The 14,681-nt window shown below is 45.2% G+C and overlaps 2 protein-coding genes across 2 annotated transcripts in view; both read right to left on the bottom strand.

Annotated features, from left to right (window-relative positions):
- Positions 1 to 463, bottom strand: part of LOC142657415 (protein SSUH2 homolog) — a 33,764-nt gene extending 33,301 nt beyond the window's left edge. The window contains exon 1 of the mRNA XM_075832439.1: positions 289 to 463. Coding sequence (XP_075688554.1) covers positions 289 to 298 — 10 coding nt within the window. The 5' untranslated portion in view covers positions 299 to 463. The remainder of the gene's footprint in view (positions 1 to 288) is intronic.
- A 2,598-nt stretch (positions 464 to 3,061) lies between these two features.
- Positions 3,062 to 12,342, bottom strand: LOC142657491 (protein SSUH2 homolog). The gene is made up of 12 exons (XM_075832526.1): positions 12,303 to 12,342; positions 10,858 to 11,286; positions 10,131 to 10,191; positions 8,793 to 8,922; positions 8,296 to 8,356; positions 7,856 to 7,980; positions 7,084 to 7,146; positions 6,449 to 6,531; positions 5,135 to 5,227; positions 4,323 to 4,428; positions 3,846 to 3,953; positions 3,062 to 3,202 (listed from the first exon to the last, which is right to left on the bottom strand). The coding sequence occupies exons 1-12, from the start codon at positions 12,340 to 12,342 to the stop codon at positions 3,062 to 3,064; spliced, it is 1,440 nt and encodes a 479-aa protein (XP_075688641.1).
- Positions 12,343 to 14,681: the final 2,339 nt, after the last annotated feature.

Genomic DNA, 14,681 nt, shown 5'->3' with positions numbered 1-14,681 from the left:
AACGCTCTCTGGCATGTTAAATCTGCTCCACATACAATGAGCTCCCTCTAGTGGAGGCTGCAGGTAGCGGCTATGACAGTGTCCCAGAAAGCAGGGGAAGCAGTTTAATGAGAGGGCCCCCGCTCACAATGGACCCCACAGCAGTCGCTTTCTTTGCCTCCACGGTCAGGTTACAGAAATGAGGGGTCTGTGTGCTGCCGCCTTTGATTCTGCAGGAGGAAAGTTATAGGGCCCGGATATAACAAGAGAGAACAGGAAAACAGGTGCAGCAGAAAATAAATCCTATACCTTGCTCCATCCGGGTGTTCCCAATGTCACATCCAGCAGGTCAGTGACGGGCGGACGGTCCCTGAGGCAGCGCCACATGTAGGATAAAGACTAAGAGACCCCGATTCCCCAGACATTGTGCAAGGAGACAACACAACCAACTCTACAGGTAGAGACAATTCACAGAGCGCACAGAATCAGGTCATGTCCAGCTGAGAGCCCGGGCACAGTGCTTAGTGGAGTCACACGGCTGGCACCTCTACCTGGCAAGCCCCGGGGGATGGGTCTGAATAATGATGCCCCTCGGGAGGGGGTAGACAATGGCTTGTTGCTCCGGCCGACATTACAGTAAAATCTGGTGAGATGATGATAAGAAGTTTAGAATCGGCTCCTTCAGAGGAATTGTTTTCACGCTAAATATAGGGCGGCTAAATATAGGGTGTTCATTGTTATGGGGGGAGGGAGTGACTCACTACATGAAGTGCAATAAAAGAGAAGAGCAAGAAATGAAGGGGGCGCCACGCTCCGGTCAACTGTCGCATAGTTAGATCTGGGAAAGTTGGGTATCTGTCCCTGGGAAAGCTGGGTGACAACCAATATGGCAGCTGTTGCACAAGGGTTTACATCCAGCTACTTAGTTATGCAGCCGAAGGAGTAGAACGCCACATTACTAGGCCGATTTGCCATGCTGGACTCTAGGAAAGCTGGGTGACAACCTCTGTGAGCTGCGATGGCGGCCGTATTGGGGGGTCACCCAGTTTTCGCGGAATAGACTCAGTAATTTATATTTACTGGGATTTTTTGTTATTATTCAAGTGGAAACGTTCTGTAATGAAATCTTAAACCAAGTTGGATACAAATAGACGACTTTTAGTTGCAACAGATTAAAAAAAAGTAACCCTTAAATACCCAGTTGCATAATTGTGCACGCCCCCCCCCCCTCCCCTCTCCCCCCATATTATTAGGAGTCTATAAAAGTTGAAAAGGAAGAAAACGTTTTCCCAGTTCACCGCTGCTTCCGTGGGTCTCCCGTGTAGCGCTCAGATTTACGTCCTGGCTGACGAGTATTTATGGGTAAAATAGAGGTTGAATCCAGCGCTTCAGAGTAAAACGTCCAATCTTTATGCGTTATCGATTAAAAAGAATAGCCACGAGTAAGGACGGAGGAGTCGCCAGAACCGCGTGGGCTCTCCGCACCCCCGGACGTCGCTCTACAAGTTTTTAAATCGGTAAGAAATAAAGTTTGGACGTTTTACTATAAAAGTTGAACTCTTGGGGTTTATTCCGGTGTGGAGAATAATGCAGCGCATTTCTGTAGAGCGGTGGTCCGTCACCATGTAATTGCCAGCTGTTGTGGAACTACAGCTCCCAGCACGCCCTGACAAACGGTAGGCTGGGATTTGTAGTCAGGGCACACGGCGAACCTGGTAAAGTGCTGGGGCCTACACAGCCGCAAGGGTTTCCACACCTAGAGAAGCCCCTGACATCACTACCCATGTATGGACAGTGACGTCAGTGGCTCCTCCTGGAGAGGAATCCCCGGCCAGAGTGTCGGCAACGCTCCGGCTGGGGATTCCACTCCTAGAGGGAGTACCAAAGGCACTACTTACAGGGAGGGGGGCTGTGTGGCACTATCCACGGAGGGTACTAAATATATGGGGCATAAAGGGGGCCTAACTTCTTTATGGGGGCCCAAACTGGGCCCACTAAGTCTGCGTCGCCCAAGGGCCCACATTAAGCACATTAACATTTTAGTTCTACAACAGCTGGAGAGTCACAGATTACAGACCACCGAGTGCACATTGGAAAGTCCCCAGGGTCATCTGAACACAAACCAGTGGATGGCGTCACACACGTTATCGGGCCGCACGGCGCCGGGTGTGGTGTTTGTATTGTGTTGAAAAAATCATGTTATTCTTCCTAAAATATCCAAGGTGACCACCGTCCAACCAATAGCATGTATATACATGAGCAATACCTGCTGCATTCATGTTTGATTTATCTTCAAAGTATGGGCAGATGTAGCAGAGCTGAATTCGTCATTTAACACTTTAAAGTTTTGATTTTTTTTCTTTTTTCAATTAAAGGAGTTTTCCCACTAAATAATTTCGTTCTGAGTCCCCGTTACTCTACAACTGCAGTGAATAGGAGCCATAGTCGAGCTTGCACACTACAACGCCATACGAACAAAGAGTGATAGAAACCGCCAAGCCGGAACCCTGTTCTTATGGGGTCTAAGCAGGGGGCGCCCAGCAATAAAACATTTATCCCGTTTAGATAATGCAGTAGGCATAATATCACCATAAGTGGTGCCACATGACAATGTTAGCTCAGCTACATCACATCCACAGAACTGTATGGCGGATCTCATGCAATAGAGAACTAATGTAACACTGCCATCTTGTGGTCATATTGCAAACTGCAGAAAGAATATCCTAAAATGCAATCACGTAAAAAGGGACTTTAGGGACCGACTAGAGAACATGGACAACCATGAAATGTGTTATAGCGAAGTATTACAGACAAGTATAATAGGCGTAATACAAACTTTAATAAATATATTCAGTTTATCATCACACAATGCATAATGTAAACGCGACAAGGACAAGTTTCTACGATTATATTAGGTTACGGTTTATTATACTTGACATTATTTCTTATTAAAACAGAATTTTGTGCACATTTTAGGGTTGTGGATTAAACCTCCTCTGTATCCTGGTGAATGACATACAATTAGAAAAACATTAAATAGTCACGAAAGACGCTGTAAATATAAATGGTTGGTCCGGGGAGATCACATGACCGCGCAGCAGCTCTTCTGAGGGTAATTCTGTACGTACACCAGGTTTTCCTTTCCATAAACAAAGTAGTTTCGTTGATTCCCTTTCCAGCTGTATTGAACCTTGGTGAGAGGAAGTAATTCAACGCTTTGTCTCTGAAGGGAAGGAAAATCCTGTTACATTGACCGGATGGAGTGTGTGATCTGTTACAAGGTGGTTGTTTTTTTTGGTTTTGGTTTTTAGTTGTTTTTTTTTTTATAAGGAACCAAAAATCTGAGCAGCCTGTTGCCACCACCAGGGGGCGATCTATGTGCAGATTCTAATCAGGTGAATAGGATTTATAGACAACTGCGTAGAGATCGCCCTCTAGTGGTGGAAACAGGCAGCTGAGATTCTTACAAGTGTGTTGCGGAGGGGGGGGGGTGCTCTGAGGAACTCTGCTCTGTACTGAAGAAATGGAGAACTGGGGCCTTATCACTTATATTAGGAAAGTTCTACAAATCATTTATGCTGCTGGTCTCTAACAAAAATAAATTTAAAGAAATAAAGGTAATAACGGTAGTGTCCTTTAAGAAAGGATCATTTATGCTGCAATATTGTTATGGTAAATAAACTAGGCAGCTCAGACCGATTGCAGGCTGGGACTTTTAGTCCTCCAAGAACAAGGGTCATCACTTGATTATATGATGAGATTGTAAACACTTATGCAACAATTAATATTTAAAACATTAATAGAGAAAATGAACCCCTCCCCCCAACACTTCTACCATGTAACCAGATACAGCACGTGACATATACCTGTCTCAGAACACGACAGGAGGAGGAGAACTGGGTGCGATGTTGCTCCAAAGCATTCTGGGAAGCCCAAGTAATAGAGGAGTCTGGGAAATCTGCCAGTGGAGACACCTGTACGTGAAATGAATAAGGAATTATGTCAAATTTAATGCACTTCATCTGCTGGGGACCCTGCTCCTCCGCCTATATTACACTCAGTTTGTGACCGGCCATAAGATCAGCTCAGTCATGTCCTAAAATACTCTGTACTGCTGCGAGGTCCCTGCTTCTTCCATTATGTAACACAAGATCAGCACACTGCTCTCCTGAAATACTATGTGCTGCCGGGAGGTCCCTGCTCCTTCCACTTTGTAGCTCATTCTATGACCCTCCACTAGATCAGCTCACTCATGTCCTGAAATACTCTGTGCTCCTCATCCTTCCACTATATAGCTCTCAGTCTGTGGCTCCCCGTATGATAGATCGGTCTAGATTGCTGACCGATAACTGTTCGTCTGTAAAGATCTTCTCTCCGTGCACAGTTTTGAAGAGGTCAGAGGAGAATTCGGAGTGATGGTCCGATATGAATTGATATTGATTATTCTTCCTGCAAAAATCAAAGACACAAATCTCATTAATACAAATACAGAAGATCAATAAATAATGAAATATGATACAGTCATAAAGGGCAAAGAATGTATCATAGGAGATTAGCTATTCAGAAGCCTGGGAAAGCTGGGTGACCATCTGTTTGGGAGGCTTAAGGGTCATCACCCAGCTTTCCCCAAAACAAAGGGGGCGACTTACAGACTTTATTAAGGAAAATACTCTGCAAGAAAGTTATCCAGTTTAACTCAATGTATCAGCAGGTTCAAGATCTCTGCTTGCGGTTACTGAATGGGAACATTCTTGTCAACATTCAGAGTCTGAAAACCTGTACAGACAATACCTATGACAGCTGGAGGGTTTACTACAGTTCTAGACAATCCTGTGTGAGCTAAACACAGCAGCAGCTCAAATATCTCTCCAGTCCTGAGAGTTTGTTACAATGTATCAGAGTCCAGACTGTATACCTCACAGAGAATGGTCTAAACTGGATACAATAGTAACAAATCCTCAGTTGTGAGGAGTATTTTATCTGTAAAGGATATTTAGCCTTCACTGAAAGCAATCAGATATCTTGAAATGGTGGATAATTGAAACAGGGAGTATATTAGACCGCTCTAGAACTTTCTATTACAAAATTATTAAACTTTATTTCCAGAAAACCCATTTATAGTGCAGACGTGAATTATCGATGGTCTTGTCCTCACCAGGTAACGTTCAGCTGCATGTAAGTCAGGACCTGCCCCCTCCCGGCACAGCTGACGCAGTTCTGAGCGTTGGTGCTGCTACACATCCTGCAGCTGCAAGACACATGGGGGAGGGGTAAAAGTTAGAACATGTCTGACTCCTGCCGGCTTGCCATTACATACATCATACATGCAGCTTTTATATGTTACAGTGTATAGGATGTCTAGGGCAGAAGGAACAGAGTAATAGAAACTGCTTGCACAATATTGGTTTATGGGGGAGCTTAGAAACCCCTGCTTTCCATGAAAGAGTTAAAATGTCATTTCAGGTGACTTTTCAGAATAAACTGTTGTGTGTGTACATGAGGACTAACACTATTTCTGGACATTATATGAAGATAGAAGAGATCCTGCTCTCCTATCCCTCTGTAGCACACCCTCAAAAGGCGCAGCATGGAGGAGATCATACAGCAGTAATAAGCAGTGTAGCTGTGAATCCTGCACTGGGGTGAGATATAGCCCTTACTAAAAGCAGCATCACCGAGTATATTATACAGCAGTAATAAGCAGTGTAGCTGTGTAAACTGCACTGGGGTCAGATAGAACACTTACTAGAAGCAGCAGCATCCAGTACATTATACAGCAGAAATGATCCGTGTTGCTGTGAAAACTGCACTGGGGTGAGATATAACACTTAGGGCTCGTCCACTCGTAATGGAATTGCAGACGGAAAACACGCAGCATAATACAGTAGCAGCAAAGTGGCGTGAGATTTTACAGATCTCATCCACACGCTGCGTAAAATTTCCTATCAGAAATTCACCTGCGGTGCGTATTTTTCATACTGCAGCATGTCAATTCCTGCTGTGAAAAGTGACTGAATTGCTGCGTTTTTCAGAGGAGAAGTCACCATCCCCCAGCATTGAGAAAAACGCTGCAAAATATGCACCATTTTCTGCGTAAAAAAAAGCGCAGGAAATGGTGCGGTTTTTCCGCAGCAGAAATACGGCTAGTTTTTGCGGAATTGCTGCAGAAATTTTCTGGAGCAATTCTGTTACATGTGGACAAGCCCTTACTAGTAGCTGCAGCAGCATAGAGGACATTATACAGCAGTAGTGAGCAATGTAGCTGTGAAAACTGCACTGGGGTGAGATATACCACTCACTAGAAGCAGCAGGTGTGCGCGCGTGCGTGTGCGCGCGTGTGTTTGCTTGTATTATTGCTTTATGCAGGGTTTGTTATTACGACAGTGACCATTATAAGACGGTCGGGGTCTGCGGAGAGCCACAGGTTACAGACCTCTGGCCCAAGATATTGGCTTTTTCTATAAGTCACCTCTCGGTCCCGCTCCCGAAGCACTGCGGACACATCTCCATCTGCATACGTCTTCCGGTCCCGTTACACCACGTGCACTGAATCTGTGTCAAGAATAGGAACAGAGAACTCCTTACATAGAATAAGCTAAAAAAAACAAAACTATTCATGATAAAAAGGGTCTAATTATAACAACCTGGAAATTACTGCCTCCCCCCCCCCCCCCTCATTTACCCTAAAGAGGATCTGAAATATTATGCAGCGTCCAATGAAATTAATGTGCTGTCTGTGTAATAAACAGGACAGGTTTGGCACCCCTTTTATTACATCCACGTCGCAGTATAATTTTCTCCCATCCAAGTATTTCTACGAGTGCTTCCACCGAGTACCCCAGTCACATCCAGAGCTGAATTCACAGTTCTGTTGGCTTCCTGAGCTGTAGGATTATACTGCTGGTTCAGTGTCTGTACAGATAATGCCCTGCCGTGAATTGTGAAGTAACACTACATCACCCCACCAATGTATAGTGCAGTGTAGGAGCTCGGCTAAGCTGTTAGGGGCGTGTCTGTCAACAAAGTGCTGACAGATTCCAACAAAATTGTGAATACATCTCTATTATATCTTCATATACTCATTGACTGGTTAGTAATACCCACCCGGCCGGTCCCGTGACACTTCAGACACATGTTCTTTCCCATCCCTTTACATTGTGAACAAGCCTGAAAAAAAGCAAAACACAAGAAAAGGTAAAAAACTAAATTAGAAATCCAGGACGGAGGAACACAAAGGAAGATCTATGGATACAAATGTAGACAATGAATGGACAGGCTCCTACTAAATACACAGGGCTAAACACACTAATACTGCACAGTAGGTTTACCAAAGCAGTGCTAAGACCTCGTTTTGTTATCTTGCCGTCTGCTATTTTCCTCCCAGATCAGCCAGTTATGCCCCTGACCTCTTCTCTATCTTGTAGCAGGATCCAGAAAGTAGTAAAAGTTACAGGGGTAAATTTTCAAAGCTGTCGTTTAGTCACAGAGTCACCCCGGCTTCAGAGAACTGCGCAGTTCCTACTCTACTTTCAGGTTTTACACGGAATTCAGTGGAGTGCCTGAGCGTGGAAAGCTATGAAAATCAGGTCATTATAAATCGATGTCTGGATCAGCCAGTAACATGGACAATAAAAGTCTTAACAGGATGGACTCCAGCCTCCTCAGGACTAGCGTATCACTAGACAAATTCCAATAGTCTCGAAACTTCACATATTGTCCTGGATGAAAATCCCACATTCTAACAATCCAGCACCTAATATTATCGGATCTGATATACAAATGGAATTTCTGCACTACTAGATGCCGGAATATCGGAATCGTATACATTTTGGACTTCCAGGGACACCTAGTCTAGCGCCTCCTCCTGGTTCAGTACCTTCACAGAGGATGTATTAGGAACTTTCATCTTCTGAGTCCCATCCTTGAACATGTCTGGTACAACAACCGGGACCTCCCACGGCTGAAGAGCGGATCCAATATTTGCAGAATCCACGTGTTGACCTGTAGGTACATCAGAGGGAGACATGTCGGTATGAATTGAGGACTACCCTCCGATTCCCAAAATGAAGGCGCCACCTCTAAAAGCAATTTCCCAATGTAATGATGTTTCAATAATATCCACCCATCAAGAAATGTCACACTCTCTGTGGCTTATCTGCTAAGCTCCACCCAATTCACTAATGTTGTCATGACCACACCCCCATCAGCATGCCACTCCCCTTTGGTGATCTGTAAGAAAAAGGTGTCTAGTCAAGTAAACATGGCCATTTCAGGGGGCCTGGATACATATAGTATTGAGATCTCATGTATACTGACCTGTATATTGTTCCGTTACCCATTCACAGTTCCGCGACTCAGTGAAAGTCTCCAAACAATACTGCCGATAAAAATACAAACAAGCAAAACTGCAGTGTAAAGCATGGGAAAGGATAGAGTAAGAGCTTGAACTGCCAAAATGAGACAGCAGGCATATTTCAGACTACCCGAGACTCCTACAGACAATATAGCATAACTGTAGTCGCCGATTATAGCAGTGTACTAATAGAGCAGAGCTGCAGTGTAAAGCATGAGACAGGACAAAGCAGAAATCTAAGCTTCTGATGAGTCAGGAGGTGGATTTTAGACTAATTGAGACTCCAATAGACAGTGCAGCTAAGCTGGAGCCACTGATCATAGCAATGTCCTAATGGAGAAGAGCTGCAGTGAAAAACATGGGGAAGGGAGAGAGAGCAGCAAACAGCAGGCCAGTAGGTGGAATCCAAACTTTACAATGCAAATATCTGGACACATACAGAAGTCAGAGACACAATTACCCTATAAGTGTTTAAGGGCAGCAGCTCCTCGGTGGTCATCTCTTTCGCTGGGGCAGCTCCACAGCAACATTTGCTTTTGCGATATTCCCGAAATGCTTGTTTGGCTACAGCGTCTGTGATAAACGTGGCTCTGCGGAGGGGACCAGAGAAGAAAAACTAGGGATTCTGCAATGAGGCGTCCAATAGCAATGTACTACAACCCCCCCCCCCCCCCCCCCCATACACCATTAATGAGAGGGGGGTTCACAAATGACACCTGAGTGGAGAGCGGCGGGCAGGCACCTGTCTATAACACGGAGGCCCATTGATTTCAATAACTTTCCAAACCAGAGGACGTAACAACATTTCCGGGGCCCCAGTGCAAAACCTCCAAACCGTCCCGGATTTAGCGGGGCAGTCCCGGATTCCAGGCGGTGTCCCACTGTCCCTGGTGGCATGTCCTGCTGTCAACTATATGTGAATCCTCAGGACGCAGATACAGTTGACCCCAATACCGAAGCAGGAAACCATCAGAATTAGTTCAGGAGGAGCAGGGGGAGCTGATGGTTCCCAACTACATTCAGTGCTGTGCTCGGGGAAGCCCTTCATGTCACGGTCCATGTACAGTGACGTCAGTGGCCACTCCTTGAGCGGAGTCCCCATTGCCGATGATCTGGCTGGGTATTCCGCTCCTAGAGGGAATCCCCAATGGCGCTATCTACAAGTGCACTGGCACTTTATATGTGGACACTGGCACTAGGGGCAGCTGTGGGGACATTATACTGCATGGTGTTCTGCTATGGGGCATTATGCTATATGGGGGCAGCTATGGGGCAATATACTGTATGGGGCAGCTATGGGGGCAGCTATGTGGGCATTACCCTGTATGAGGGAATTTGTTTGGGAATTATACTGCATGGGAGAATCGGTGCTGGCATTATACTGTATGGTGGCAGCTAGAGGGCATGATACTGTGTGGGCTGAACCTGGTGTGCATGGGCAGGGATTGGGTGGGATTAGAGGCGTGGCTTAAAAGAAAAAAAAATTCCCCATCTGTTGTCCCTCTTTGTGATACTTGAAAGTTGGGAGGTTTGTAAAATCTGCAACAGGAACTCCATCTACCATGTGCCACTTATAATACTGGGGTCTTCTTATGTGGCAGAGGGGTGGTTGGGCCCCCTCTAGCACCACAGCCCGAATGCAACTGCCCCCCCCCCCCCCTGCAGTTACCCCTCTGTCCAAACCAATTACTGGTGGCTGAATGTAAGTTACTCCATTATAGAGTTTTCTCTTTTTAAGACACTGTCCCTTTAATGTAATTTAACCCTTTAATCCCTCAGGTAACAGGAGACTTCTTACCTTCGGTCTGTACTTGTTGGACAAGACGTTTGGCCAGCAGGAAGAGGTAGACATTTCCCAGCTGTAGAAATAATGAAAATACAGCAAGTGATCAGGCTGCCATTAGAGCCCCCACAAGGGCTGTTAGTCACCCAGCTTTCCAAGAGCCCTGAAAGGCAGATCTGCAGCCACACCAGGGTAGGGGGTATAACAAAGACCGGATTGCAGTCAAGATTTTTTTCCATCAGGAGTTGAAAAGCTGGGCGATACTGTGGGATTAGTAACGCCACTTAAACTGGTTGTTTGGAAAAGATGGGTGACAATATGGCCACTATTACACCTGCCACCAGTGTCACGTGGAGTCCCTAATGGTAATCCGGACCCAACATACCATACAGGGAAGTATATAACAGAAGACAAATCGCAGAGGGCAGATCTGCCATTCAGGAGAGCGGGAAAGCTGGATGGAAGCTCTTATTAGATCTGTCATGGCGGCCACATAGGTTGTAACTAAGAAGCTACAGGATATAACTTGAAACTATTCGCCAGAAGACGGCGACTTATTTACTGTCTATTCTTTTTTTCTTAAAGGAACAGTCTGGGCAAAACCGATGAATTGCGTTATCACTCGTGTAAAGCCTAAGGGACGGAGCATGACACTTTTTTAACCCTGGACAATCCCTTTAATTTTATGAAATGCTCTTTAATAAACTTTACTGCACTATGACCCCATGACACACGTACTCACCATCAGTCACAGCCGGGTTCCCAGGCGCTCCGCTGCCGTTCTGGGCAACCTCTATTTGCATGTCCACCAGAGGGCGACCCTGAGAAATCACAGTTGTACCTAAACGGATAGGAACTTGTGTACCAAGACTGGCATTCATGGCAACTAGTGCGTTGGATGGTGGCACCACGCTGGAGTTTCCATTGATCAGAGTTGGGTTGGTCGCTCTTGCGTTGGGAGGATGAACCTGCACGATGCCAGGGCCGGCGTGCGATGATGTGAGGGGCAGAGCGGGTGCAGTGCTGCCCTGGCTTCTGTGGGGGGTATTTTGAGATGACAAACTCATAGGTGGAGGAACCATCGCAGCTTTTGAAAATTTAGGAGCATTCAAGTCAACGTCAACGAAATCTGATGTGGCGCGAGATGAAGTCACCGCCATCCTTACCGGGTCTGGGGAGCAGAGGTCACCCCCATCATTCATTTAGCATTAGAAGTACAATTACATAGTAATCATGTTAGGGAATTACATATGGGAAACTACAACTCCCAGCATGCCTTAACTGCCATTACATAGTACCCATATTAGGGAATTGCACGTTGATCAGTTCCCTAATACAGTAGCCATCAACCTATAGCTCTAGCTGTTGGAAAACTACAACTCCCAGCATGCTTTGACAATTGTTACATAGTACCCATATTGTACAGTAGCCATCAACCCGTGGCTCTCCATTTTTTGGCAAACTATAACTCCCAGCATGCTCTGACTGCCGTTATATAGTACCCATTGGTGAAGTGCATATGTAGCAATTCCCTAATGCAGTAGCCATCAACCTATAGCGCTCCAGCTGTTGGGAAACTACAACTCCCAGAATGCCTTGACAGTGGCTGTCAAGGCATGCTGGGAGTTGTAGTTTCCCATCAGTTTCAGAGCTATAAATTGGAGACCATGGCCATTATATGTTACATTCATTTCTATCCAAGCGAGAAGGATCCTATAGGAGTAGTAGTCCATCCCTTATGCATTTCCCTAATAAGATGATTAGAGCTTCACTTTCGGGGTCCCTCTTATACAGTAACTCTGTGGCTGCTGCTTAAATAGCAATTCCCTAATACAACGACATCACAGAATTCTTCCCGTTACCTGAGGGAAAGTTACGAAATGGCATCAGAGGAAGGCGTTTCTTGCAAATTGACACTAGTCTGGATCCCATTGCAGAATACAGACTGCCATAAACAGCAACCGGCAGAGTCAAAAGGAAATCAATGGCCCTTAGACTATATTAGGTTATTGCTATTTAAGCCATTCTCCTCTATGCAGGGGATTCAATAACGGTTTATACAATAACATAATAAATCTCTGCGCCGCGTCGTATTGAACTGGCTGGTGAATCGGTCGGCTCGTCACACGTCTCTCTGGTCTGGCGATTACCTACCTGTATGTGATTATGTACTAGATCTATACTGACCTGGAGAAGCGGACGCTACACGGAGGTCTGTCAGATCCATTATTCTGGTGACAAAAAAAAAAAAAAAAAAGTACAATAATAATTTTCTTTGAGTCAGCAGAATATTACACTGATGTGGTAAAGGTGCGTTCATTCTCACAGCTGAGGGTTTGTTACAGTTGTATCCAGTCTAGACAATCCTCTGTCAGGCAAACACATGAGAAGCACAAAACTCTTACCCTGTCCTGATAGTTTGTTACAATGGATCAGTGCAGGGAAAATGTATCAGTCTGGAGTCCAGGATGTTTAGTTCACAGTGAATTGTCTGGACTGGATACATTTGTAACAAACCCTCAGCTGTATTAGGCCCTGTTCACACTGAGTTTTTTTTGCAGGCAGAAAAATCTGCCTCAAAAGGAATTTTGTGGAAGATTTTAATCTGCCTGCATTTTCTTTGCTGCATTTCTCACTGCATTTTGTTGCCCACGTCCATTGAGCGCCGCGGGCATAAAACGCTTTCTCCGCCTCTCATTGATTTCAATGGGAGGTCAGAGACGGAAACGCGGGAAGAAAAAAAAAAAAAAGAGCATGTCGCTACTTTTTCTCAAGCGTTATTTTTTGGCACTCGTTCTGCGTCAAAAACAGCGCCAAAAACCTGTGTGAACTCGCCCTTAGTCTTTCTAGCTTTTTTCACTCACTGACAACAAGCAGAAATCTTGAACACGGTGAGGAAGTGAAACACTAAATTACGTTAGAAAGTTGCAGAACATTTTTTTATGATGCAATAGTCGAGCTTTATATAAAACCTCCTTAAGGATAGGACCGCACTGCAACTTTACACGCCGTGATTCTCGCACTTTGCGACGACAGCGCGATATTGTGCGTTTTCCCCGCCGGTGTTGCACGTACCTGCAGTGACAGTCACAATATCCGACATCGTGCGCCAGACAATATATAAACTCTGCATTCACTTCACCCCGATGCAATTAATCCACGACACGAGTTTGTCCCACGGGCTGCAGCACCTCTCACTATGTGCTCAGGTATACAGCTGGACTGTTGTTCTCTGTTATCAGCCATATCAGGTTAGTTCATGGCTATCTGCAGTATGAGAGTCACAGGAGGAGTCCAGTGTGCGTAGTAAAATAATTCCCCCACAGTTTTTAAACTTTCTAATATATTTTTTTAAAATTCCTCACCATTTTCAAGATCTCTGCTTGCCATCAATAAATGGAAACATTTGTGTTCATGGAGCCAGGCTGAAATTCTGTACAGTCTAGTTCCACCTTCTTACAACTGCAGTTTGTTACAATGTACCAGTGACGGCGAGATCAGCCTGGAGTCAGGACACTAGATCTCTGTTCTTAATGATCGGATATTATATTCTTGATTTAAATTCCCGTTTCACCTACATTAGAAATACGCCGCTACTAGGAACCCCAGCCAGCGTCCACACGTGAGGTCCAGGTGTAAAGGTGTTCCCATCACATGATTTGGGGGAGGGGGATGCCGACACCTGATGCTGAAAGTGGAGGGAGCTGTAACCCTTTAGCTGCTGAGACAGCAGATCTTCAGATGATACACCTGGTCCTTCCACATAACCGCCCACAACTTCACCAGTCCCTGTATCATTTGATGATAAGTTATATGGAATCTTATCATCCTGCCATCTTCTCCACCTCCTTTCAATCCCTTCAGCCCCCCTAGAAGACCATTTTTCACTGCAATTTTTGGTGGTCATCTCAAAGAGGTTTTACTGTATCTGTTTCTGGGAAAGCTGGGTAACTACCAACATGGCAGGCATTATAGCTCCCATAGGGATTGGGATCTTTACTATCTGCCCCCCTTTTGTGCTGTCTGTAGGTTATCAAGAAGAGAGGACAGAAGGAGTGGAGTGACTCATGACTGCAGGGTCAGACTACACATGGTTTGTGTGTAGTCTGTAACCATGGAGACACATAGATCTGCATAGGAGCTGTATACACAAAATAGTAGAAGATTTTTAATCAAAGTTACTTACAAAGTTGCTTCGTTCTGTTAGTCTGGATGCTGCAGAGCAATAAAAACTATGGGACACATGTACTAAGAGTGACGTTTCATATGCCAGTGTAAATTATTATAAAGTGTCGGGACATGGGTGCCCCCTCTCCCTTCCGATGAGCCCCGCCCATTATTTGAAAAGTGGCGAGAGCAGCGGAAACAGCTGAAATGATGCAGTTTTTGTGACTTGTGAGCCATTTGCGACTATTCTATGTCTGAAAACTGGTGGGGAAAAGTTGTGAAATTCCGCCCATTGTATTTAGCGCGCGCAATCCTAAAATATGAGACAACGAGCTTTATAAGTAGCAGTAGTTTATGCCTGCGCATGGTAAATAGTAACATGAATTCCATAAACGACAC

The sequence above is a fragment of the Rhinoderma darwinii genome, chromosome 7, assembly GCF_050947455.1.
Source record: "Rhinoderma darwinii isolate aRhiDar2 chromosome 7, aRhiDar2.hap1, whole genome shotgun sequence".
NCBI classification, from domain to species: Eukaryota; Metazoa; Chordata; class Amphibia; order Anura; family Rhinodermatidae; genus Rhinoderma; species Rhinoderma darwinii.
This window is presented reverse-complemented; position numbering and strand designations above follow the sequence as displayed.

Coding starts and splice junctions, on each gene's coding strand:
- LOC142657491 (XM_075832526.1), bottom strand. CDS start 12,342: ATGGATCTGACAGACCTCCGTGTAGCGTCCGCTTCTCCAG. Junction 11,287..12,302: donor TGTAGCGTCCGCTTCTCCAG/GTCAGTATAGAT, acceptor TCTGCTCCCCAG/ACCCGGTAAGGATGGCGGTG. Junction 3,954..4,322: donor TTACAGACGAACAGTTATCG/GTCAGCAATCTA, acceptor TTTCACGTACAG/GTGTCTCCACTGGCAGATTT.